This window comes from Chrysochloris asiatica, unplaced genomic scaffold (genome assembly GCF_000296735.1).
Source record: "Chrysochloris asiatica unplaced genomic scaffold, ChrAsi1.0 scaffold00069, whole genome shotgun sequence".
Classification (NCBI taxonomy): domain Eukaryota; kingdom Metazoa; phylum Chordata; class Mammalia; order Afrosoricida; family Chrysochloridae; genus Chrysochloris; species Chrysochloris asiatica.
Genome location: NW_006408587.1, coordinates 15,883,524 through 15,907,856, shown reverse-complemented (window position 1 = coordinate 15,907,856; position 24,333 = coordinate 15,883,524). Strand labels below are relative to the sequence as shown.

Below are 24,333 nucleotides of genomic sequence, written 5' to 3'. Positions count from 1 at the left end.
ACAGGGTTTCTGAGGAGCAGCTGGTGGGTCTGAATTACAGCCCTGTGGTTTGAAGTTCACTGCTGATCCTACTGTGCCACACCGGTCGTCCATAAGTCAAGATGGTGGTGGTGGTTATGTGCTGTGGAGTCAGTTCCAACTCACAGCAACCCTGCATAGAGTTTCTGAGGTTGTGTATCTTTATGGGAGCAGAAAGCCTCATCTTTCTCCCATGGAACCACTAGTAGTTTTGAACTGCTGACCCTAAGATTAGCAGCCCAATTCGTAACCACTATGCTATCAGAGCTCCTATAAGTTACTATGTTGTTGTTGTTAAGCGCCATCGAGTCGATTCTGACCCACAGTGACCCTATATTGGGTTTCCGAGGAGCAGCTGGTGAGCTTGAACTGCCAGCCTTTCAGTTCAAATGGCTTTGCAGTCTGGCGTATTGGTTTATACTGCTTGGGTCTCCCAGTTGGCTCATACCCACACCAGCATCTTCTTTACTAAAAGGGCCAGGAGAGGGATAAGACAATCAGATTTCAAGTTAAAAATCGATCCTCAAAATTTAGATGATTTACTAGCACTTGAAAATAAATCTCAAGTATTATCTAGCGTAGTGGTTATGAATCGGGCTGCGAACCTCAAGGTCAGCAGTTCAAAATTACCAGCAGTTCCGCGGGAGAAAGATGAGGCGGTCTGCTCCCGTAAAGATTTACAGCCTCAGAAACCCTGTGCAGGGTCACTATGAGTCGGAACCGACTCCACGGCACATAACAACAACAACATTATCAGATGTATCAGCTACCAGGAAAGGGGACAGGGGGATTCCCACTTATTAATTATTAAAGATCTTTCAGGTATATACCCTTAAACCCAATGTTTCAAACTATTCTTCCAAAGAACTGCCAAAGCAGGTGAGTAACTGTAATAGGTTACCAAGTGTTTAGGAGCCTGAACTAATGAATTAAAATAATGTAATCCTGCTAAATGTTATCTAAGGCCTAGAAAATTAAGAATCAGAAATATTCATTTCAATATACTATGAGCAGAAATAGTCCAATACACCTTCTTTTTTAAAAATCAAGTAAAAGATTAAAATGGAAAAAACTAAGAATGATGATTACTCAAGTACAAAGAAGCTAAAATTTTAAATGTCTAGTTTTAAAAAGTGTGAGCTAAAGGATTTTTAGCACTTTAACAAATATTTGTGTCTGTTAAAAAGAAAAATTACACTACACAAATTAAGGCATCAAAATGAAAAAGTGCATAAAAAAGGAGAGAGCGCTTAACATCCTAGTGTCTTCCAGGCTTCCCGTACCACAAACTGTGCCAGGCACACCACTGCATCATATGGTGAAACACTCAAATTGTAGGAAGAATATTCTGAATTCTGTGAAACGGGACTCCTTTACATTGGGTTGGCTACATTTTTATGCTGCTGATAATGGAAGATAATAGCTGGAGATTAGACTAGATCATGTGTGATAGGTCCAACCTGAGAAGAACAGAAATTGAGTCCACTGCACATAGAAGGTCAATATAGTGTCATGAAAAATTTGGCACACACACAAATACATATATAAAATGGGGAAATTTTATTTTTTACTGTGCCTGGAAAACACAAAAAACTGTTTGAAAGCGACTGTATGAATCCAATTTTTGGCCAGGTCCTGTACCTGAATGTCCAGTGTATCACAGATGGTACCAACGCCTAACTAAGAGACTGGACTTGTACACCCACCATGTGAGGATCTACACTCAGGCTGCTCTTATCTGTCAGCCATAACAGCTTAAGACGAAAGCTGTATCCTACTGAACAAAAAGAAATTACTTACAATCCTAAACAATGACAAATTTCTACATCGGAAAACAAAAAACAACACTGAAAAAAATAGCAAAATACTATTAACCAGAAAAATACTCTATGCTTCGTAAGAATGGGCTCAAAATGCCAAACTGTTGTCATATGGAAACAAAAATTTTGGAAATGTTGCTCAGAAGTTCTAGACAATTTGATGGGAACAGTGTAAAACCAAGAACTTTAGAAATAAAAGAACCTAGAAAAGTTAGTAAAATCCATCTTTAAAAAAATTCCTTTTACACCAAGAACCAAAAAAAAATTGTGGTATAAATTTCACCCAATTGTCTTCCGTGTTTCAGAATTTCAAAATAACTTGTAGTATTGTATTGTTATATAAAACCAGAGCTAGTACAGTATAGATTCACTTATGATATTTATAACTTCAGGTTTAATCACATTTGGTAAGAAGTCACTTTTGCAACCCTAATTGACACGAGAAATAGCTATTTTAAATGACAAGTAGGATGGTCCCAGTGGTATGCTGACACATTAGATTGTTTGGATCCTCTTTTGATATAAAGACCCAATCCACAATGATTTGGATTTGCCCAAAGAGAAGTAGAGATTCTAAATTTGATCCTACAAAGACTTATAAGGATAAATGATGATTTTATGGTGGGAAAATACACTGATAATGTTTCAGGCAGACATAAATGCACTCAATAACTGATATTTCTTGAAGTGTTAAAATGCAAATGAGGAATGAAAGTCATTCAGAACAATCTAATAAAAAGTTTACAATGCGGCTGGAACAGACACCTGCTTTTGGGAACTGAAGTAGATGCTCTTTCCCCCACTGCACCTATGCATACAGAGAAGCGTCCTGGGCATGAAATACAACAAACACAAGACTCAGAAGGTACACAGAGAAAGGCAGACCAACCAGGGGCTTCAGGACTGGAGAAACATCACACCGAGTTCCCTTGGATTTCTTTTGGCCTTATTCAAGTACCTTGGACTGGGTGGTAGGGAAGCCTCAAATTTGGAAATGCCAAAAGGTACAGACCAAAAATAAAAGACTCAAGACAAGTACTCTCCAGAGACAAAGGGACCATTTTGGTTTACCCACAATGACCACTAGTCTCTAGAGCTAAATGCTCCAGGATTTGGAGAAACAGACGCCAAGATTCAAGAGACAGTAGCCCCTGGGAATATTTAGGTAGAATTTCAGGGAATCTTCCAAAGTCTGTCATTAACTGAATTGTGCTCTAGAAGTTGTCAACATGATTTGGTGATTGTTGTTGTTATTAAGTGCAACAGTTGTTTCTATGGTTTGGAACTGGCTGATTAGCACTTAACAGCAAAAACAACAACAAAAACCACCAGTCTGACAAGAGGATAAAATCTTCATGTCCTCAGGGCAGGGTTTCTCAACATTAGTACTAATGACATCTAGGGACAGGTAACTCTTTGTTGTAGGACGCTATCCTATACATTGCAGGTTGTCTAGCAGTATCTCAGACTTCTACTACTAGCTGCAAGAGGCAACCCCCACCCCCAACCCCCAGCTAGCTGTGATAATTAAAAATGTTTCCAAACACTGTCAAATGTTCCCTGGGAGCAAAATGGTCCTGAGTTAAGAACCACTGCCTTAGTACAGAGAGCATTTCTTTCTTAATTGGCTACAGAAGCACATAAGTGTAAATATTGATAAATTATAATATCTCAAAATTAAGAATTCTATTTGTTATAAAACAGAATAGGAAGAAAAAAAGAAAGTTAGAATGGGAGAAGATACAGCCAACACAGATAACTGACAAAGGGCTCTTTTCCAAAACAGATGAAGAACTGTTATAAATAAGAAAAAACACACAACCCTAGTAGGAAAATGGACAGACATGAATAAGTACTTCATAAAAGAGGGTATCTAAATATCTGAAAAACATATGAAAAAGGTTTCAACATTTACTGTTGTTTGTTGTTAACTGCTGTCGAGTTGGTTCCAACTCATAGAGATCCTGTATAGCGTTTCCAAGATGCGTCTGGTGAGTCTGAACCACCGACCTTGTAGTTCAAACTGACCTTGTAGTTCACTGTTTTAACCCACAGTGCCACACCAGGACTCCTTTAACCTCATTAATCATCATAAAAATATACATTAAAACTACAATAGATCAAAGAAAACCCACAGCAAACCTACTGCCATCAGGTCAATTCCAACTCATAGGGACCCTACAGGACAGAGCTGAACTGCCCCATAGGGTTTTCAAGGCTGTAACTCTTTTGGCAGCAGACCTCCAGTGGGGAGCCACTATTAATCTTGAACCAAGTACTTTCTCCTCACAAGATACACTGAAGTGGATAAAATTTAAGATGACTGACAATACCACATGCTGGTAGGGATATGAAACAATGTGACTTTTCATTAACTATTGAAGAAACGTACACAGGAACCACTGCTAGAGCAAACTGTTTGGTATCAACCACTAACGCTGAAAAAAAAAAAAAAAAAAAAAATATATATATCCTATTGTTGTAGCATAGTGGTTACGAATCAGGCTGTAAACCATAAGGTCAGCCGTTCGAAACTACCAGCTGTTCCATGGGAGAAAGATGAAGTTTTCTGCTCCTGTAAAGATTAACAGCTTTGGAAACCCTGTACAGGGTCGCTATGAGTCGGAACCAACTCCACGACACATACCAACAACAACAATTGTTGTTGTTAAGTGCCCTCGAGTTGGTTCTGACTCACAGCAACCTAGTACAGGGTATTCAAGGAGTGGCTGGTGAGTTTGAACTGCCAACCTTATGGTTCAAACCAACCATGCGGTCTGGTGCTTTATCCCACAACGCCACACCAGGACTCCATATATGCCCTAAAATCAGCAATTCTACTCATAGGTGCAAGAGGGCTCCTAAAAGTTCATGGAAACATTCCATTATACTTTAGTTGCATTTTTCCACAAACTTTTTGAAGCTTCCTCACATATACTCTCAACAGAAACATGTACATGTATTCACCAAGAGACATATGAAAGAATGTTCAGCAGCATTATTCATGACAGTGAAAACTGGACCCAATCTGAGTACCAACTGGCAGCAGAATGGACAAACTGCGGCATATTCACAGCACAGAACAATATTCCTAGTAAAAATGAAAGAATTGCAGCTTCATGAAAAATGAACATATCCACAAAGTGGAGTCAAACAAGCCAGAACTTCCACTGTAGGTTCAAAACCAGGCAAAATTTTGGAGAGCCCTAGTCAAAACCAGTATAGTAGTTGTGAGGACTGTAAATAGAGTAATGACTGGGAAGGGGCACAGGGGTTCAGACGATATTATATTTCCTGACATAAATCAAAGGCTGGCAATTACAGCTTGTAGCTCAAATTTGGCCTACTGCTTGATTTTTATGGCCGGCATGCCAAGAATGGTTGTATGTCTGCTTTTAAATGGTTGAAAAATAATGCTTAAATAATATACATAATGTGAAAATCAAATGTGTCCATAAATAAAGTTTTATTAAACTACTGCTATCCTCATTTGTTTAAATATTACATAAGACTACTTTTGCACTACATCTGTAAAGTTGAGCAGTTTCAATGGAAACTATGGATTGCAATAAATATTTACTTTCTGGCCCTTCAAAAAAAATATCTGCCAAGTCCTGACTTCTTGTTGTTAGGTGTCGTTAAGTCAGTTCTGACTCATAGTGACCTTACGTACAACAGAACGAAACACTGCACAGTCTGACACCATCCTCACAATTGTTAAGCTTGACCCATTCATTGCTGCTGCCACTGTGCCGATCCATCTCCTTAGGGGTCTTTCTCTTTTTGGCTGTCCCTCAGTTTTACCTACCATGATGTTCTTCTCCAGGGACTGGTCCCTCCTGATAATATATCCAAAATATGAGACACGAAGTCTCAACACCCTCGCTTCTAAGTTGCATACTGGCTGTACTTCTTCCAAGACAGATGTATTCTTCTGGTAGTCCACAGTACTTTCAATATTCTCCTCTAACACTAAAATTCAAAAGCATCAATTCTTCTACAGTCTTCCTAATTCAATGTCCAACTGTCACATGCATATGAAGCTATTGAAAATATCATAGCTTGGTCAGGCGCACCTCAGTCCTCAAACTAACATCTTTGTTCTTAAACACTTTAAAGAGGTCTTATGCAGCAGATTTATCTAATGCAATTTGATTTCTTGATTGCTGCTTCCATGAGTGTTGATAGTGGATCTGAACAAAATGAAGTCTTCTACAATTTTAATCTTTTCTCCATTTAAATGGATGTTATTTATTGGTCCATTGATGAGGATTTTTGTTTTCTTTACACTGAGATGCAACTCGCACTGAAGGCTGTGGTCTTTGATCTCCATCAGTAAGTATTTTAAATCATCTTCACTTTTAGCAAGCAAGGTAGTATCATCTGCACACTGTAAGTTGTTTGTGATTGTTTTCATCCAATCCTGATGCCATGGTCTTTTTCATATAATTCAACGTCTCAAATTATTTGTTGTGTACAGATTGAATAAGGAGCTATGGTAGTACAGTGGTTACAAATCGGGTTGCTAACCTCAAGTTCGGCAGTTCAAAACTACTAGCTGTTCCGCGGGAGAAAAATTCTGCTCCCGTAAAGACTTGCAGCCTCGGAAACCTTGTGCAGGGTCACTATGAGTAGGAACCAACTCCATGGTACTTAACAACAACAACAGACTGAATCAGTATGGTGAAAGAATACAACCCTGGAAAACACCTTTCCTAGTTTTAAACCATTCAGTGTTTTCCCTGTTCTGTTCAAACAACTGCCTCTTGGTCTATGTGTAGCTTCCTCATGAGCACAGTTAAGTGTCCCGAGATACTCATTCTCCACAATGTGGTCCATAGCTTGTCACAATCCACAGGCAAACATCTTTCTGGTATTCTCGGCTTTCAGCCAAGATCCGTGTGAGTAGGACAAACGGACAGATGAGTGGTGAAGTCCTGACGATGTAGCTATTGTATGAGTGTGTCTACTCTGCGATGATCTGTGGCATTGTACGATAAACACTAGACTGCTAACCCTAAGGCTGGTGTTTCAAACCCGACCAGCCACTCCTCAGAAATCCTATATAGAGTTGCTATCAGTCAGAACCTCTCAACACACTTAACAACAACAACACTTAAAAAATAGGGGCTCAACACTTAAAAATTCTTTGAAGTGTATATGAATATAAGAAGTAAAAACATGGGTTTATTATTATTATTACATTCCTACACTGTGGGTTTTAAAAATGAAAGTGCTGAAGTCTGGCATCAATGAAATGAAAGCTGTTTCAAATACAGTCAGGAAAGAACACACCATCTCACAGACCTAGCCCTGTGCTTGCCTCCTCCAATCTCTGTAGTCTGTGTTTTGTTTTTGTGAGCATTGCACATGTGTGGGCAGGCTTTATTTCAGTGCATGAGACGATGACTGAGGTCAGTTATGTGACTACTGATAACTGGTTTTCTTACTTTATAATGATAAATACAACTTCTTTCTTTTAGGATTGATGGAAATCAGAAAAATAAAATCTGTAGAACACTGCTTCTAAACCAGGGATCCTCAAGCAAGGATGGGTATCAGAGTCACCTGAGAGGTATTTTCCAACTCGTTTTCATGGCTCTGCTTACTCATTTTATTACTAAAAGCATAATGGTAGGTTCTGGGACAGCAAAGGTAGAGGACCATTGGCCGTATTATGGAAATAGCTATGATACAATAATATTCACTATAAGGATTTTCATAACTAATAAGTCTATTAAAATAGATGGTGGAAGAAGCTTGCTCTTTCAGAAACTAGAATAAAAAATAATATACATTAGAAAGCCCATACCTCTCCATTTTCAAATGTTATTTCTCGGACAAGAGGAACACATTTATCTTGAATCCAGTTGAAAGTTACATCAAAATTTGCCATAGATCCCAAGTAAACCATATCTGGAGCAGAAAGCTGTTACACAAACAGAAAGAAAAGGAAAAATGAAGTACATTTAATCTGCATTAGTAAAAAACGTGTCCTTAAATCCATCTGTGGACCCAGAAAACCTACAGAGGGCATAAAAGAAACATAAAATATGGAACTTTGGAACTTCTGAGAAAAAAGACTATAGCTGGGAGAAACTAACAATTCTGTGATTATCCAATCTGTGACGTCGAAGCCTTCTGCTCTTCTTAGGACTTCAGTCAATTAATTGTTTACTAGTATCTTCACCAAAGGCAGGCAGGCAGGCAGGCAGAGTGAAAGAATTATGCAATTGAATTATTGAACTACTCCTTACAATTGAAAATGTTAGAAGAAAATTTGGAGATTTCCAGTAAAGAAGGCTTGATAAAGTATGCATGTTAATCTACGGTATATCTATAGCTGCCACAAATTACCTGTAATATCTGCGTCTATGGTCACAAAACAATCAATGTTTATTAAGTTCCTAAAATGATGATAATAAAAATAATAGCTAACATCCAGTACTTTACTGTATCCAAGAACTACTGCACTTTCCATGTGTTGACTCATTTCATCCTCACAACATTGTTATGAGGCAGGTACTTTTACTGCCATCATCCCTACTTGTGCTAATGAAGTCAGTGAAGCACAGAGAAGCTAAGATACTATTCTAGTTTCCAGAGGAACGTGCCCAGTTAGGTCACAGATCTGATATTCAAACCCAGACAGTGTGACCCCGGAGCCTGACCCCAGAGCCCGTGCTCTTAATGACCACACTGTAGTAAAGATTCTAATCATCTAGAGATGCTTGACGGCTAGCCAAAAGATTGGCAGTTTGAGCCCAGCAAGCGGCTTCTTGGGAGAAAGACATGGTTATCTGCTACCGTAATGATTACAGCCTCGAAAACCCTATGCGGTAGGTGTATTCTGTCACATTGGGAGACTATGCATCAAATCTTGACTTTACAGACTCCAATATGAAAAGATGACAATACTATAAGTAAGCTACTATTAGAGAAATGCACTAATCTCAGAACAGGAAATGTGCTTCCTAAGCAAAACAAGACGCATTTGAGTACATAAAAAGTAATCAATCAACGTGTCAAAAATTGTAAGCAATATTAAAATGTAAACTATGAAATGAAAAATATCTATACACTTGTATTTCCAAGAGTATAAAAAAATGCAATGACAGATCTTTAGGTCAATATAGGATGACAAACCTTATCATTTTGTTGCTTAGTTGTGGAAATCATAGTCCAGGTCTAACTAGTTGACGTTTCAACACACTTAACTTCTTAACTCAAGCACTAAAACCAGCTTACATGCTCCTGAAAATATGGCATGTTACCAACCAAGCAAAATACCTCAGAAGATTTAGGAGCTGGATTAGTACAATATAGGTAAAAGTGAAAAGTTTTGGTTTTGTTTCTTTAAAATTTAGGGTCCAGTCTGAATACAAAACAGACAGATGGAGAAGGCCACGGAACCAAAGGATCACTAATCTCAGTTCTGCCACTAACACTGACTAGCTGCCTCTATGTCCCCATCTTTATTTTTAAGGCTTGTACCAGACAGGACATTACCCTGTCTTTTCCATTCTAAAATTTTATGCTTTTGTGAACATTAACATTTACAGAACTATATATTTACTGTATATATTTACAGGGAGTCCTGGTGTGGCACTGTGGGTTAATGCATTAGACTGCAATATCAGTTTGAACCACAAGGTCAGTGGTTCAAGTTCACCGGCCACTGTTTGGAAACTCTATACAGGGTTGCTTTGGGTCAGAACCGATTCAACAGTATTTAACAACAACAATATATTTACTGTACATTTATGTAAACTATATATAAAATTTCATACTAAGAAATAGCAACATACCACTGGTGGTTTGTAGATTATGTTGTCTCCACTGTATCTTTCTGGTTTAGAAACAGACCTAATACGAAGAGAGAAATAGTAATGATGACTTTTAAGGAAAACAATAGCAGTAGCATACCTGAATGAAGCAGATTTGGTTAGTTACTTAGCAACAGAAATTCTAAAGGTTTGAACTATATACTTGCCCATCATCTTTCCTGTTTATAAGTATAAGCAATACCATAAAAAAAAAAAAATGTACTACTACACAGAATTTTTTAACAGGAAATTTTACTTAGTTGTTTTTGTAGCTCATTATTTTTTACGTTTGGATTGGCAATTTTTCTACTAAAAAGCTGTTTTCTGACCCCAACCTGTTTTTCAAAACAGTGGGGATCTGGGTCATTCAGTGGGCCACATAGCAGGAAATATACACACACACGCACGCACACACACACATATATATAATTTACTTGCAAGACAAATTCAACTATTAATTTTCTACTTCGTACAACCAAACTCATTTAAAAACAAAAAACAGATGAACCGAAATAACCACCAACACCATTAGAATATAGGCCATTTTTTGTTTCTAATGCTGTTTTCTATGCCCAGCACAGCATATGGCACATAATATGTGTTCAATAAGTATTTAATCAGTGAATTTCACAACAAATTCTAAGTCAAATATGTAGCTTTCTGTCTAAATTATTTCTGGATTAATGGATTAGCACACTAGACAAGGGAAGGAGATGCTAACCTAGACTGATGACACAAGAATCTGTCCCATTACTTCAATGATTGATTAATTAACTCAGTAACTATCAGCTTCCTTTGGCTCTCAGTATATACAGCAAAACAAAACTGGATAGAGTCCTTTGCTCCAGTGGAGTTTACATTTTGGTGGGGAAAGACAGAGAAACAAGCAGATCCATTGATCGGGACTAATAATGTTGCTGTTGTTGAGTGCCATCAAGTCGATTCCAACCCATAGTGACCAGCTGGTTCAAACTCACCAGCTGCTCCTTGGAAACCCTATCCAGGGTCGCTATGGGTCGGAATCGCCTCAACAGCACTCAACAACAACAACATTATTAGCCCCTATCAGTAGATTTGCTTGCTTTTCTGTCTTTCCCCACAAAAATATAAGCTCCACTGGAGCAAAGGACTCTAAGTGGAGGAAAATACGAAGAAAATTAAGTGGAATTCAGGGATACAGAATGACAAGTACAAGGTGGTAGTACTATTTTAGCTAAGGTTCTGATGAGCTATGTGAGAGAAGCACTTCCAAAGAGAGAGAACAGGAAGGGCAAAGGCTCTGCTGCAGAAGTGTGCTTGCCAGCTTTGAGGAACAGCAAGGTGCCAAGCATGGCTGGAGAGCAGTAATGTGCAAAGCATAGAGGCAATGCTCCCATTATTTACTCTACATGTTGATCTTCAAAAACCCATCAATGTGTATTCTGGTATGTTTTTCTGTACATCAAAAAAAAAAACAAAAACATAAAAAGAAGGAATAGAGGTAAATACTATTAAATGATGATACATGGAGGGAATTGTAATCATTGCAATGAAACAAAATACAATTTGGTTGAGTGCAAAACCAACGTTCTCCCTTGTAAACTACCACTGAATTCACAATAAAAGCTTTGAAAAACAAAACACACACAACAATGAGTCTCCAATAGCACACCTACACACACAAGATCCTCAGAAGCATTCAAAGATAAAGGCTGGAAGTCACAACACATAGAGGATACACTGAAATCAACATGCTATTGCTACTGAGCCTAACAGGTCCAGGTCAGTGAATGAGGAGAAGGCATACTCTCCAACGAGACAACGTTCAATGAGAGGAGAAGCTCATCAAGGACAGAAACACAAGAATGAATCCATTCTAAGACTGCCCCTAAAATCAGGAAATTCTCAAAGCCAGAGAAGTGAGAAAGGTGAGGAGTAAGTGAGGGGCACTCCATGTAAAATAAGCTTGGATAAAGCAGGAAAAAGAAAGGGCGTTCAAGTGATACATCCTTCAGAGAAATTAAAGAGAGTAGACATATGTGAACTTGGGTGAAAGGGCAGGCAATATATGAGAGTGAGGTTGGCAGAGGACAGAAGAAAGTAGCGGAAGACACAGAGAGGAGTGCAAGAGTCAAAGTGACTAAAGAGAAGCACTGTTAACTGATGGTACATGGAGGGAATTGCAATCATTGTAATGAAACAAAGTATTCAATTTGTTTACTGTAAAATTGATAATCTTCTCTGTAAACCTTCACTCAATTAACAATAAAAAGTCTAAAAACAAGAAAGAGAAAAGGCCACTAAAATTTTGTAACAAAGAAGACGTTTTATGATTATGCATTAGGCGTTTCATTTGACTGACTGATGAGACGAAAGTCAATTTCTAAGTGGTTAAAGTTTTTTACTGACTGGAAATCACACTAATCTTTGAAAAAATTGGAATGAAAAGAAAGATATGGTATTATATATATTTCAGGAAACAGAGAGGAAAGGGATGGGAAATGATATTTCATGACAAGAAAAGCAGTTGGTGAAGGATTCAGAGGGACAACGAATGGACCAATCTTAAAGTCCCTGAGGGGACAGTTACAAGGACACAAGAAGGGGTTAGCCCTGGAAAGGAGCCTTGCTTCCTCTAACACAAGGATGATGGAAGGGAGAGCTGGGGATGAAGGAAGACAACAAAGATCAAGCTTCTTAATGAGATAGAGAATGTATCTTTTCAAGTGGTGAAGCCACAGGTTATCATTTCACCTGCCACAGTAGCTAATAAATGAGTTATTGGAAAGCATGAAATGAGTTAACTGCTAACTTACCCATTCTTTTCTTCTTACCCATATTCTAAAACAAGACATAATATAGGAAGAACAAACAGACTTTTAAGCCTTTAAAAAAAAAAGAGTACAGAGATGGGTAATAAACACTGGTTAGTACCTTTAAGAGGAACGAGACAAACTTTGAAGGTCTTCAGAAAACTATCAAAAAAAAAAAGAATTTTGCAAAGCAGTCAAGCTGACCCACTACCATATTCCCAATCAAAATACTTACCCAAACGCAGAAAAGAAAGCACAGTCATCATGCAAAATACTCGCTACTCTTTCAAAAACTCTATAGTTGCTTGAATCCTTTTGCTCGAAATATCCAATGATACTTATCTTGCTGCGCTGTAAAATAAAGCACGTAATTTTTCTGCAAACATACACAGTTCTAGAAACACATTTTACCCTTATTGTGGTACAAAAGCAGCTTCAGCTATTCATCTACTTCCAAATGAAGTATGACAGTAAGCGTATATTTGACTTTTTTAACAGCGATTACAAAAGTATTGAAGATTACATTCGGTAAGAACAATCTTAACTACAAGAAAACATAATTATAAACATTTTCTTCTTGTATTTTATTTGAAAATGTCAAATAAGCTAACTATTTAGCCAGAGACAATCCTTTCCTAATTAAGTGACCTGTGATGTAAGTAATAAAGCCTTTTGTTATTGACCCAGAAGCCTAGAGTCTTCTGAGACATCTGGGAAACAGCTAGCTTGTAAGTAGGGTAAAATCAAATCTCTGATCTGACGGTGACAATCTGAACAAACCTAAGCTCAATTATCTTTTGTTGGTGTTTTGTTATTTTTTTAAACACCACTTCTTGTTGTTGTTAGGTGCCATCGAGGTGACACCAACTTATTGCGACCTTATGCACAACACACGACTATTTACATCAACCTCACCAGATGGAATACACAGAAATCAAACTGACTACATTATGCCTCGTAAGGAGTCCTGGTGTGGTGCTGCATGTTAATGTGCTGGACTGCAAATTCGCTTTGAACCACAGGTCAGTCTGTGGTTCAAGTTCACCAGTCTCTCCTCAGAAACCGTATCCAGGGATGCTATGAGTAGGAACTGACTCAATGGCACTTAACAACATACCTCATAAACACCTTAGCATGCTAATGAAGAGGTTTGCTAAGCTTATCATTAAGAAAAACTATTTTAAAGCATGGAGTCCCTGGATGACACAATTAAGTGCTTGTCTATAAACTGAAAGGCTGTTGTTGCTGTTGTTGTTCAGCGCCGTTGAGTTGGTTCTGACCCATAGTGACCCTGTATAGAGTTTCAGAGGAGTGGCCAACCTTGCAGTTCAATCTAATTTTGCAGTCCAGCATATTAATCCATAATGCCACACCAGGATTCCAACCGAAAGGCTACAGGACACTAAAACTTATAGAAAGAGCTGATAAAAGAGACCATAGCAGAGATCCCGAGAGTCCTCACTAAGGAAAATGTGGAAATTAGTTATGTATGCTTCTATTTCTTTATAATCTAGGCTTACCTTTTTTCCTCAATTCAAATTCCAGCAACTCTTACTGTATGTTCTACATTTTGTCCACAAGTTCAGTAAAATACTAGCATTTTTCCTTGATAATTAATTTTTAAAAATTCAACTCACTGAAATATGCGTACATCAGATGTATTGCAATGGACGATCAGAGACTGTCAAAACTCTTGTTTGTATAAGAATTTGTTCACTTCCTTTAGCCAGGCAATGTTTATTTGATCCAGCCAAGTTAACAACTTACATCAATAGTGGTGACTTCTTCTAAGCTGTGAAGTTCTTGAATTGGGTCGCTTTTTTGTTGTCTGATGTAATCTGCAAGTGCTTTCACTGACCGCTGACCCCTGTATTCTCTCTTCATCATCATTCCATTACGAAACAATTTCAGGGTTGGGTATTTGCTTATCCTATATCTCTGGGCTATATCAGCTAAAAGGATGAAAAAAAATTGACTTTACACTTATAGTTGGTTAGGATGAGTCCATTAGTTGAAAACTCAAAGTACGAAAATTAACCAGTGAACACTTTTTGATTTGTGTTGGTCTTTTCTCAGTGACAGACTAAACAAAATTCATCATAATTTGAAGTTACGGTAGTTAAGAAGCAAGGCTCCGAACACAGAATGCCTGGTTTTATATTCCTAATTTATTACTAACTGGGTGTGTGAATTGGGGTAAATTGCTTAAATATTGACTGAGCTTCAGATCTTTTGTTGTTGTTAAGTGTCGTTGAATCGGTTCTGACTCACAGCAACTCTGTCTAGGGTTTCTGAGGAGCAGCTGGTGAACTTGAACCACCAACCTTGCAGTTCAAACTGATCTTGTACTCCAGAGCATTAACCCACAGCACCACACCAGGATTCCATAATCTGTTATATTGTTGTTGTTGTTAAGTGCCGTCGAGTCGGTTCCGACCCATAGCGACCCTGTACAGGGTTTCCAAGGGTGTAAATCCTTACGGGAGTAGAAAGCCTCATCTTTCTCCCGCAGAGCAGCTGGTAGTTTCGAACCGCTGACCTTAAGGTTCGCAGCCCAATTCGTAACCACTACGCTACCAGAGCTCCTTTTATATAGGGATAATAATTTCAGCCATACAGGTTTGTTTTAAGGATTAAATGGGATAATGCAAATATGTTAAATAATGTCTGAAATTATTATTACATGTACAAATAAATGTTTGTAATTATTATTATATATACATTCAGACAAGAACTAGGATGCCTATAGTCTGAATAGGGGAAATAATATTAAGATGCTTGATTGTCTTATGAATATTGGTTTCCCTTGCTTACTACTATAAAATAGACACTTGAGTAGGATAGAAAGGAATGTTGGGAAACATGATTACAGAAAGCTTATAAGCCCACCTTCAGCCTACAACTGATTGGAATACCTAAAAGGGGTTCTAGAACTTGCACAGTGAAATAGTCCTCTTGTGGAGCCTTTGCAGAATATAGGACCTTAGATGGAATCCAGAGCCCCATCCAGAACCTTCTGAGGTAGGACATTCCCACTAGAAAGGACAAGCAGACTGGCCTTGAACAGTTAGAGTGACAGAAGATATATCCTCAAAGAAAGACCATCAGGAAAAACCCAAAACAAAAATAAGTAAGTTGTTTGCTGGGAAGTCATCAAGGCAAGCAGTCAAGTTCCCTCAGGACAAACCCATCTCTAAGACTGAAACTCAGAGGGAACACAGGAACAGGCATGTAAGCTTGCTGATGACCACGTTGGTCTACTGATGAGTGGAAGAGGGGAAAGGCAGCAATGAAGAAATGGGCTGTTTGACCATGTTCCATGGACTCCAATTGACCTGGAGATGAGAGAGAGAAGAGCAAAGACTGGTTGGTCCAAAGTGTGGTGAGACCTGGGGACACCTGAGCCCATGGACAAAGACATAGTCATGGAGGGCTAGAGCTGAGAGTGAAGCATCCAGCTGATATGAAATGAGGGGAGATGCACAAGAACACTCAAACTTGCAGATAGTACCCATTTGACTTAGCTTTGATGGCTTGATGATCAGAACTATAGGAAGATAAAAAACAAAAACAAAAAATTTTTGATAAAGTAAATAAGGGTAAATTTCTACAATTTGATGAACTTGACCTATATTCATGGAGGTAGTAACTCCAAATACCAACAGAGAGGGAAGGATTTGTCACATCAAGTATCAATGCTATCTGTACACAGGGTAGCTAGGGATGGGCAACTTGGACATTGGCTACCTAAAAGGAGCTCTGGTAGTATAATGGTTACAAATCAGACTGCAAACCACAAGGTCAGCAGTTTGAAACTACCAGCTGCTCCGCGGGAGAAAGTTGAGGCTTTCTGCTCCCATAAATATTTACAGCTTCGGAAACTCTGTTCAGGGTTGCTATGGGTCGGAACCGACTCGACGGCACTTAACAACAACAACAACCTAAAATGAGGGGCAATAAAGGCACAAAGTGACTGGCTTACAAGGTTTCAACAGGGAGTTTAGTTTAAGAGTGTATGAGGGAAGACAGAGTCCCCACTGAATAATTTTCATCTTGTCTAGATGGGTCTGGTAAAAAGAGATACAGATAAGATTCTTATGATTCAATAGTGAGTAACTATTATCATGACTAATTACGACTGTCACAACTGTAAAGGTAGAATTTTTTTTAAATGTTTTATTGTGAATTATATGATAGTTTACATGGGAGAACTTTAGTTTAACATTCATTCCATCGTGTATCGTTTCAATGCCATGGTTCCAATCCCCTCCAAGCATCATCAACCGACCAAACCTGCCCCCTACACTCCCCCCTCTCCCCTCAGTCTTCCGCACACAGTCCCTCTCCCTCTCTGGATCCAATGTAAAGGTAGAAGTTTTGTAACAAAAACAGGGGAGTAGTTAATCTTACAGTCCAGAAACAGAGGCCCCTAGGACCATTAAGGGAGAAGAGCACAAGCGGAATATGGGACATTAATGGAGGCAGAGATGGGGACATGGAGAGAGGGAGCAGCTGAGGACTCTAGATTCATGGGAAGAGAGGGGCTGAGAGCTGCTGGCCAGGAGGCAGACTTGCAGAATGTGCCCTTTGGTGGTTTAAATTATTATATATGCCTGAGTGTTTAAAAAAAAAAAAAAAAAAAAGACCTAAAATTAATAGAGAGAAATACTGTTAACTGATGGTACATGGAGGGGATTATAATCATTGTAATGAAACAAAAGTTGTATGATTTGTTGAATGTGAGGCTGATGATCTATCTGCCTTTTGAACTTTCACTCAATTCACAATAAAAAACATTAAAAAAAAATTAGGATGCCTAAAAAGTTTCAATTTTTAAAATAGAGTCAATAAAGCCACTTTATAAGTACTGTGAGTATATCTTAGAATATTTAATAGAATTTAATTTAAATAACTCTCAAACACTGAAAACTAACATTCGATTCTTTGCCAGTAGAACTATTTATAACTCCAAATAAAGAAACTTTGTTTAACACTATACATAAAAAGCCAAACTCAGCAGTATAAACTAAAAAAAAAAAAAAATCCTCATCATGACTTATGGGAATATATTCTTGTGCCACAGATTTTTAAAAAACAAGCATTATTCTTCTTTAAAATTAGAGTTTACAGTTCCACAATAAGAAGCAAAACCAAAATGTGTGCTGATCTAATTTTTAAGAATCACTAAAATATAATAAACTCATTCAGAATGGAAAAGCCTTTTTATTTTTTTGATGCCCTTTCTAAGAGGTGGGAAATAGAAATCAATGTCTTCCAGACACTAGTAAAGTTATAATGGAATGAGATGGATAAAACAGGGAACTGGATTTTTAGAATAAAGAAGACTTTAGGTAGCACTGAGATGTCTTAGCATAGTTTAAAAATATAATTTTAAAGCTTTATATATCACAGTTATAAAATGGGTCACAATTCTAAAATGGGTAAAAAAATACCTTTTTGGATACTTTTGACTATGGAACCATGGAAACGTAAACATTAAAACAGAATTAGATGTTTTTGTTTAAAAAAAAAAAAAAAAAGCTAAATTAACATGTATTTTGTTATTTAGGTACTTACCACAATAACAACACAAAAACCAAATCAACAAAGAAATTTAAATCTAGAAACCCCATCTATACAGCTGGTAGTATTAAACACAAAAAAAAGAGAGATTTCAAATAATTTTAAAACTTTGAAAAATGGTATTTTGATTGAACATCTTCAGTGAGAGTAAATGCTAAGGATTAAAAACACAAAGAAATCTAACAAAAACTGCATTTAGGCAGTACATTGTTGTTTGTAAAAGAACAAACTGGCATTAGTATTTTGAAATTACAAATGTAATATACATTACAAATACAGCACAAGAGAAAGTATGTTGATGCCATTAAGAAGAAAGATTTTTCAGCATAAGATACAAATACAAAATTAAGAAAATTTAGTAAAACCCTGTAACATTTCATTTCAATAGTTTCAGCATGAACTCGCTATCAAAATTATGTATTTCTAAGCTTTGTCCACTGGTAGATTCACTGGTAATTCCCATCAAATATTTAATAAAGAAAGAACAGCACTTCTTTCTACACAAATTTTCCAGAAAAGGGAATATCTACGAAGTCATATTCTGATACCAAAACTGGCAAAGACATTATAAGAAAATTACAGATCACTGAACTACTAATCACAAGGTCAGCAGTTCAAATCAATCAATTGCTCCATGGAAGAAAGATGAAGCTTTCTGCTCCTGTAAAGACTGACAGCCTGGGAAACATCCTATATGGGCTCACAAGGTGTTAGAATTGACTCGATGGAGGTTGAATTACACCTCATAAACAAAACTAGAGAATTTACACTTCTGGACTATCCAAATTATTTTTTTACATAAGAATTTTTTACTTTAATTAAACAGGCAATGATGATTTGATGCAACAAACTATTGGCTACATCAATATCCAAATAAACAAATACCCAACAAATTGATGGAGAAACACTGCAATCCTCTATTTGAGATAGAAAGAAAGACACCTGCTATTACCACCAGTGTGGCACTGTGGGTTAATGTGCTGGATTGCAGTGTCAGTTTGAACCACAAGGTCAGCGGTTCAAGCTCACCAGCTGCTCCTTGGAAACCCTATACAGGGTTGTAATTGGTTGGAACCAACTCGATGGTACTTAACAACAAAAATAACAATTACCTGGTGTGGTGCTACAGTATGAGCACTAGGCCGCAAGGCTGGTTTGAACTGCAAGATCTGTGGTTCAAACTCACCAGCCATTTTTGGAAACCCAATACAGGGTCATTATGAGTTAAAACTGACTCAATGTCACATAACGCCAACAAATACCACTTTAAGTTTGGTCAGTATTAAGTGTATAATCTTCACATTAATCACTGAGTCAATTTCTACTTATTAGTCAGTCTAATAAAACAAGAAAAGCCAATAGAGTATACACTGGAAAGAAATTAAAATGTCACTATTTGCACACAATCTTACACTCACAGAAAACCCAAAATGGAATCTACAAAAGGATTTTCACTTCCAAGTGAGATACTGTTGTTGTTGTTGTTAAATGCCATGGAGTCACTTCTGATTCAGAGATCCGGTATAGGATTTCTGAGGCTTTAAATCTTCACAGAAGCAGAAAGCCTCAACTTTCTCCAAAGGTGCAGCTGGTGGGCTCGAACCATAGACCTTGTGGTTTGCAGTCCAGTGCTTATCATGTGACCTCATCCTAAGAGGGATATATCCCCTAAGTGGGACATAGTAGGAAATGGTGTCGTTAAAGTGCCATTGAGGATAGGAAACAGCAAAAATCTAATAAACACCAGTTACAAAACAAAACATATTTTGAAAGGTGTCAGAGACCACGAAAGTAATAAAGGGACCTTACTGCTCATTTTCTTTCCTCTGATCTCCTTTTAGAAATTAAGCCTGCAAATTTTGCAGATTTACATCTGAGGATTATGTACACAAAGGTGGTTCTGCATTAGACAATCAATTAGCATAATCCACCACATCCATAAAACATAGAGGAATCACATGATCATCTCAATTAATACAGAACTTATAACCTACTGCACTACCAGGGCACCTTCATTAGCCATTGTTGTTAAGTGCCACTGAGTTGGAACCAACTCATTTCGACCCTCTATTGGTTTTCCAAGGAGCAGCTGGCAGATTTGAACTGTCAACCTTGCAGTTAACAATCCAGTGCTTATCCTACAGCATCACACTAAGACTCTTCATTAGCCATTAGAGAAATGCAAATCAAAACTATGATGAGACACATTATTGCGACCCTGGCAATAATGGCATTGATAAAAACAAAAGATTCCACTACCATCAAGTTGAATCTGATTCATAGTGACCCAGTAAGGTTTCTGAGGCTATAAATCTTTACTGGAACAGACAAGTCTCATCTTTCTCCCATGGAAGAGCTTGTGTGTTTGAACTGCCAACCTGAGGTTAGCATGCCAACACCTAACCCAATGCTACCAAAGCTCCTTGATCAAAAACACAAAGAACAACAAATGTTTGCTATGGGGAGATTTGACTGTAAAATGGTATAAGCACTTTGGAAAACAGTAGGTCGCTTCCTGAAAAAGTTAGAAATAGAGATACCATACAATCCAGCAATCCCACTCCTAGGTATAAGAACTGTGAAATGAACAGACGCCCGCACAACAATGTCTACAGCAGTATTACTTACAACAGCATAAAGATAGAAGCAACTGAAATGTCTATCTACAGATGAATGGAAAAGCAAACTGTGATACATACATACAGTGGAATGCTAAGCAACATTTAAGAATAATGATGAATCTGTGGAATATCTAACATGGATGAATTTGGAAGATGTTATGAAATAAATCTTAACAACAAAAATTGTTAACACAAAAGGACAAATAGTGTATGAGACCACTATTATAAAAAGTCAAGAGGAGGTTTACACACAGAAAGAAATATTCTTTGAGGATTACCAGGGATATGAAAGCGATAGAGGGGGATTTATTAACTAGTTAGTTACAAGGGTTAACTATGGTGAAGGAAAAGGTAATACACTACATGTGGGTGTCAGCATAACATGACCAAGACGAAACAGACAATGAGAAATATGCAAAAACAAAGGATGGCGCTGCAGGATAATGCGCTGGACCATAAGGTCAGTTTGAACCACAAGTTCAGCAGTCCAAACTCACTAGCTGCTTCTTGGAAAACCCTATACAGGGTCATTATGAGTTGGAACCAACTCAGTGACACTTAACAGTAACAACAACAACATGGTAAAATGCTATTATAAAATCCTGCAACATTAGTAATAACAATCAATAATTTGTGAGTAGATATATAGGCAAGTACAAAGGTGCTTCAAAAACTTCATGGAAAATGGAATCAAAAGATATTGAAATTATTCCATAAACTTTTTGAATCCCCCTTGTATGTATGCTAAACAGTTGTGGGAAGTTGTATGGGAGTATATAGACCCCATAAATATAAAGGTATGATGTTGTAGATATTTCTACATATATACATATTTATTTATAAATGCTACATCTATGAGTATACATACGTACATGTATTTGTTGTTGCTGTTAAGTGCCACTGAATTGCTTTCAACTCATAGCGACCAAGTACAGGGTTTCCAAGGCAGTAATCCTTGCAGAAAGTGTCATCTTTCTCACGTAAAATGGCTAGTAGTCTCAAACTGCCCACCTTGTGGTTCACAGTCCAGTGCTTATTCTACAGAGCGACAATGCTCCCACACACATATATACATATTGTTGTTGTTAAGTGCCGTTCAGTTGGTTCTGACTCATAGCGACCCTGTATAGGGTTTCCAAGGAGGGGTTGTTTTGAACCACTGACCTTGTAGTTCAAACTGACCTTGAGGTCCAGTGCTTATCCTACAGTGCAACACATGTATATGTCTACATAAAACAAAGCATATGGGGGTAGTTGTAGAAACTACTTAGACATGAAGACTGAACGACTAGGCTTGGCGTTTAAAGGCCTGAGTCTCAGGAAGAATCTAGTTCAATGGGCAGAACACAGTTCAAAAAAGATCATATTCAACATCCTAGTTGGTAAGTAGTGTCTGGGGTCTTAAAAGCTTGTGAGCTGACATCTAAGAAATAACTATTGGTCGCTTCCTGCCTGCAGAAAAGGAGAATGAAGAAAACCAAAGACTCAAGGAAGCAATTAACTGCAAGAACTTCTGGCCCACATGCACCACAGTGTCCTCTAATCTGAGACCAGAACAACTAGATGGTGCTTGACTACCCCTCTATCCATGCTAACCAGGACAGGTCCTAGTTAGAATGGGTAAAAAATGCAGAACAAATTCAAATTGAAAAAAAAAAAAGTGTAGTCAGACTTAGCAGTCTGAAGAGACTGGAGGAGCTTCCAACACTACTGTCCTAAGCCAACCTCTGAACTTGAAATTCAAGACATTCCTGGAGGTCACTTCTCAGGCCAAACAATAAACAAGCCTATACAATACACGGTAGCACCCGTGAAGAATGTACTCCTTAGAACAGCCAATGGTATGAGACCAACAGGGTAACATATGCACAAAATCAAAGGCAGGGAGGAGCAGGGGAACCACATGAAACGAAACAGGGAACCCAGGGAGTACATGCGGAGAGCACGGGCACACTGCAAGGATTCCACCACTGTTATGGGGCAATCGTGTTTGAATGACTGACTGTTAATTTTACCTAAAGCAAAATAAAATGTTAAAGAAAGAAAATTAAATTACAAATGAAAACAACCAGATAATATTCTGCCTATCACACTGGAAAAAACAATAAAATTATAAAAGAAATTCAATAATATGAAGCCCTGTGAAGAAAAAATAGTTCTACCAGATCCACATTCAATATTAACAAGGGGTGCTGGACTGCAAGGTCAGTTTGAACCACAAGGTTGGCAGTTCAAGCTCATGAACCACTCCTCTGAAACCCTGTACAGGGTCGCTATGAGCTAGACTCCATGGCACTTAACAACAAATCAGCCTGTTAGGTGCTGTCAAACTTGTTCCCACTCACAGTGATTCCATGTGCAACAGAATGAAACACGGTGCTCACAATCACTACTGTCTGTGAGCCCACTGCTGAAGCCATGTCTGTCCATCTGTTAAGGGTCTTCTTTTTTCCTGACCCTCTACTTTACCAAGCATGATGTCCTCCTCCAGGGACTGGTCCCTCCTGACAACATGTCCAAAGTACATTAGAGAAAGTTTGGCCATTGTTGTTTTTAAGTATAAAGTTGGCCCAGGACCAGGCAGTGTTTCGTTCTGTTGTACATAGGGTCGCTTTGCGTCAGTGCTGACCCGATGGCACCTAACAACAACAAAAACAACAACAACTGGTGTATAATTGACCATCAGAAAGTCAAAAGATTTTTTTTTTTTTAATGTCCAAAAGGTTTAGAAGAAAGGATATGACATGAGCATAGAAGGAAATGAATTATTTTAATAGGAAACATCCATTTTCCATTAGGTGCCTATGGATTAGTATGAAAATGGACAATAAGAGGCAATGCCAAAGATAGTATGGGGAAAGTTCAAAAGCTCATGGAAAAATGAAATAAAGAGAGTGAAAATTTTCCATGAATTTTCTGAAGCTCTTCCCTCAACCTTACAATGTTTTTAACTTTCTAAACCTGGTGACATAATAGAAATAAGAAAACAGTGTGCTGGAAGCAAGTATGCATAAACTATGAGGACACTAAAAAGTGTCCTTGGAGACAGACTGCAAATCAAACCCAACCCACCACCAGGGAGGTGATTCCAACTCAAAGCACCACAAGAGCTCTGGAGACAGACTCGAGAAAGTCTTAAATGCTAACTTAATGGAAGCTGAATTTTATCCTGTATGTGGTAAGCAGCTAATGAACAGCAAATATGGTTCTAAAATATTCATCTGGCAGTAGGAGAGAAGTACGGAGACTAGTAAGAGAAGCCACTGCAAAAGTTCTGGCAGAAACAAGAATCTGAATGAATTAAAGGTCCCTGGGTGGCATAAATAGATTGTGTTCATCCACTAACCTCAAAAAAAGCAGTTAGCAGTTGGAACCCACCCAGCGGTGGCTACTATTCTGTAAAGATTACAGATAGCAACTCCATACACAACACAATGAAATACTGTCTGGTCCTGCACCATCCTCACAATTGTTGTTACATTTGAGCCCATTCCTGCTGCCATGGGTCAACCCTTATTGTTGTTATTAAGTGCCATAGAGTCAGTTTTGGCCCATAGCAACCCTGTACAGGGTTGTACACATGGACCTCGCCAGATGGAACACATAGAAATCAAATAGACTACATCTGTGGAAAGAGAAGATGGAAAAGCTCCATATCATCAGTGAAGACAAA

The 24,333-nt window shown here is 38.0% G+C and overlaps 1 protein-coding gene across 1 annotated transcript in view; it reads right to left on the bottom strand.

The window, feature by feature from the left end:
• ERP44 (endoplasmic reticulum protein 44) overlaps nt 1-24,333 on the bottom strand; it is a 127,316-nt gene that overhangs the window by 27,636 nt on the left and 75,347 nt on the right. Inside the window, exons 5-8 of the mRNA XM_006864723.1 lie at nt 14,224-14,408; nt 12,692-12,807; nt 9,647-9,704; nt 7,651-7,767 (exon numbers count right to left, since the gene is read on the bottom strand). Of these exons, the coding sequence (XP_006864785.1) occupies nt 7,651-7,767; nt 9,647-9,704; nt 12,692-12,807; nt 14,224-14,408 (476 nt within the window). The remainder of the gene's footprint in view (nt 1-7,650; nt 7,768-9,646; nt 9,705-12,691; nt 12,808-14,223; nt 14,409-24,333) is intronic.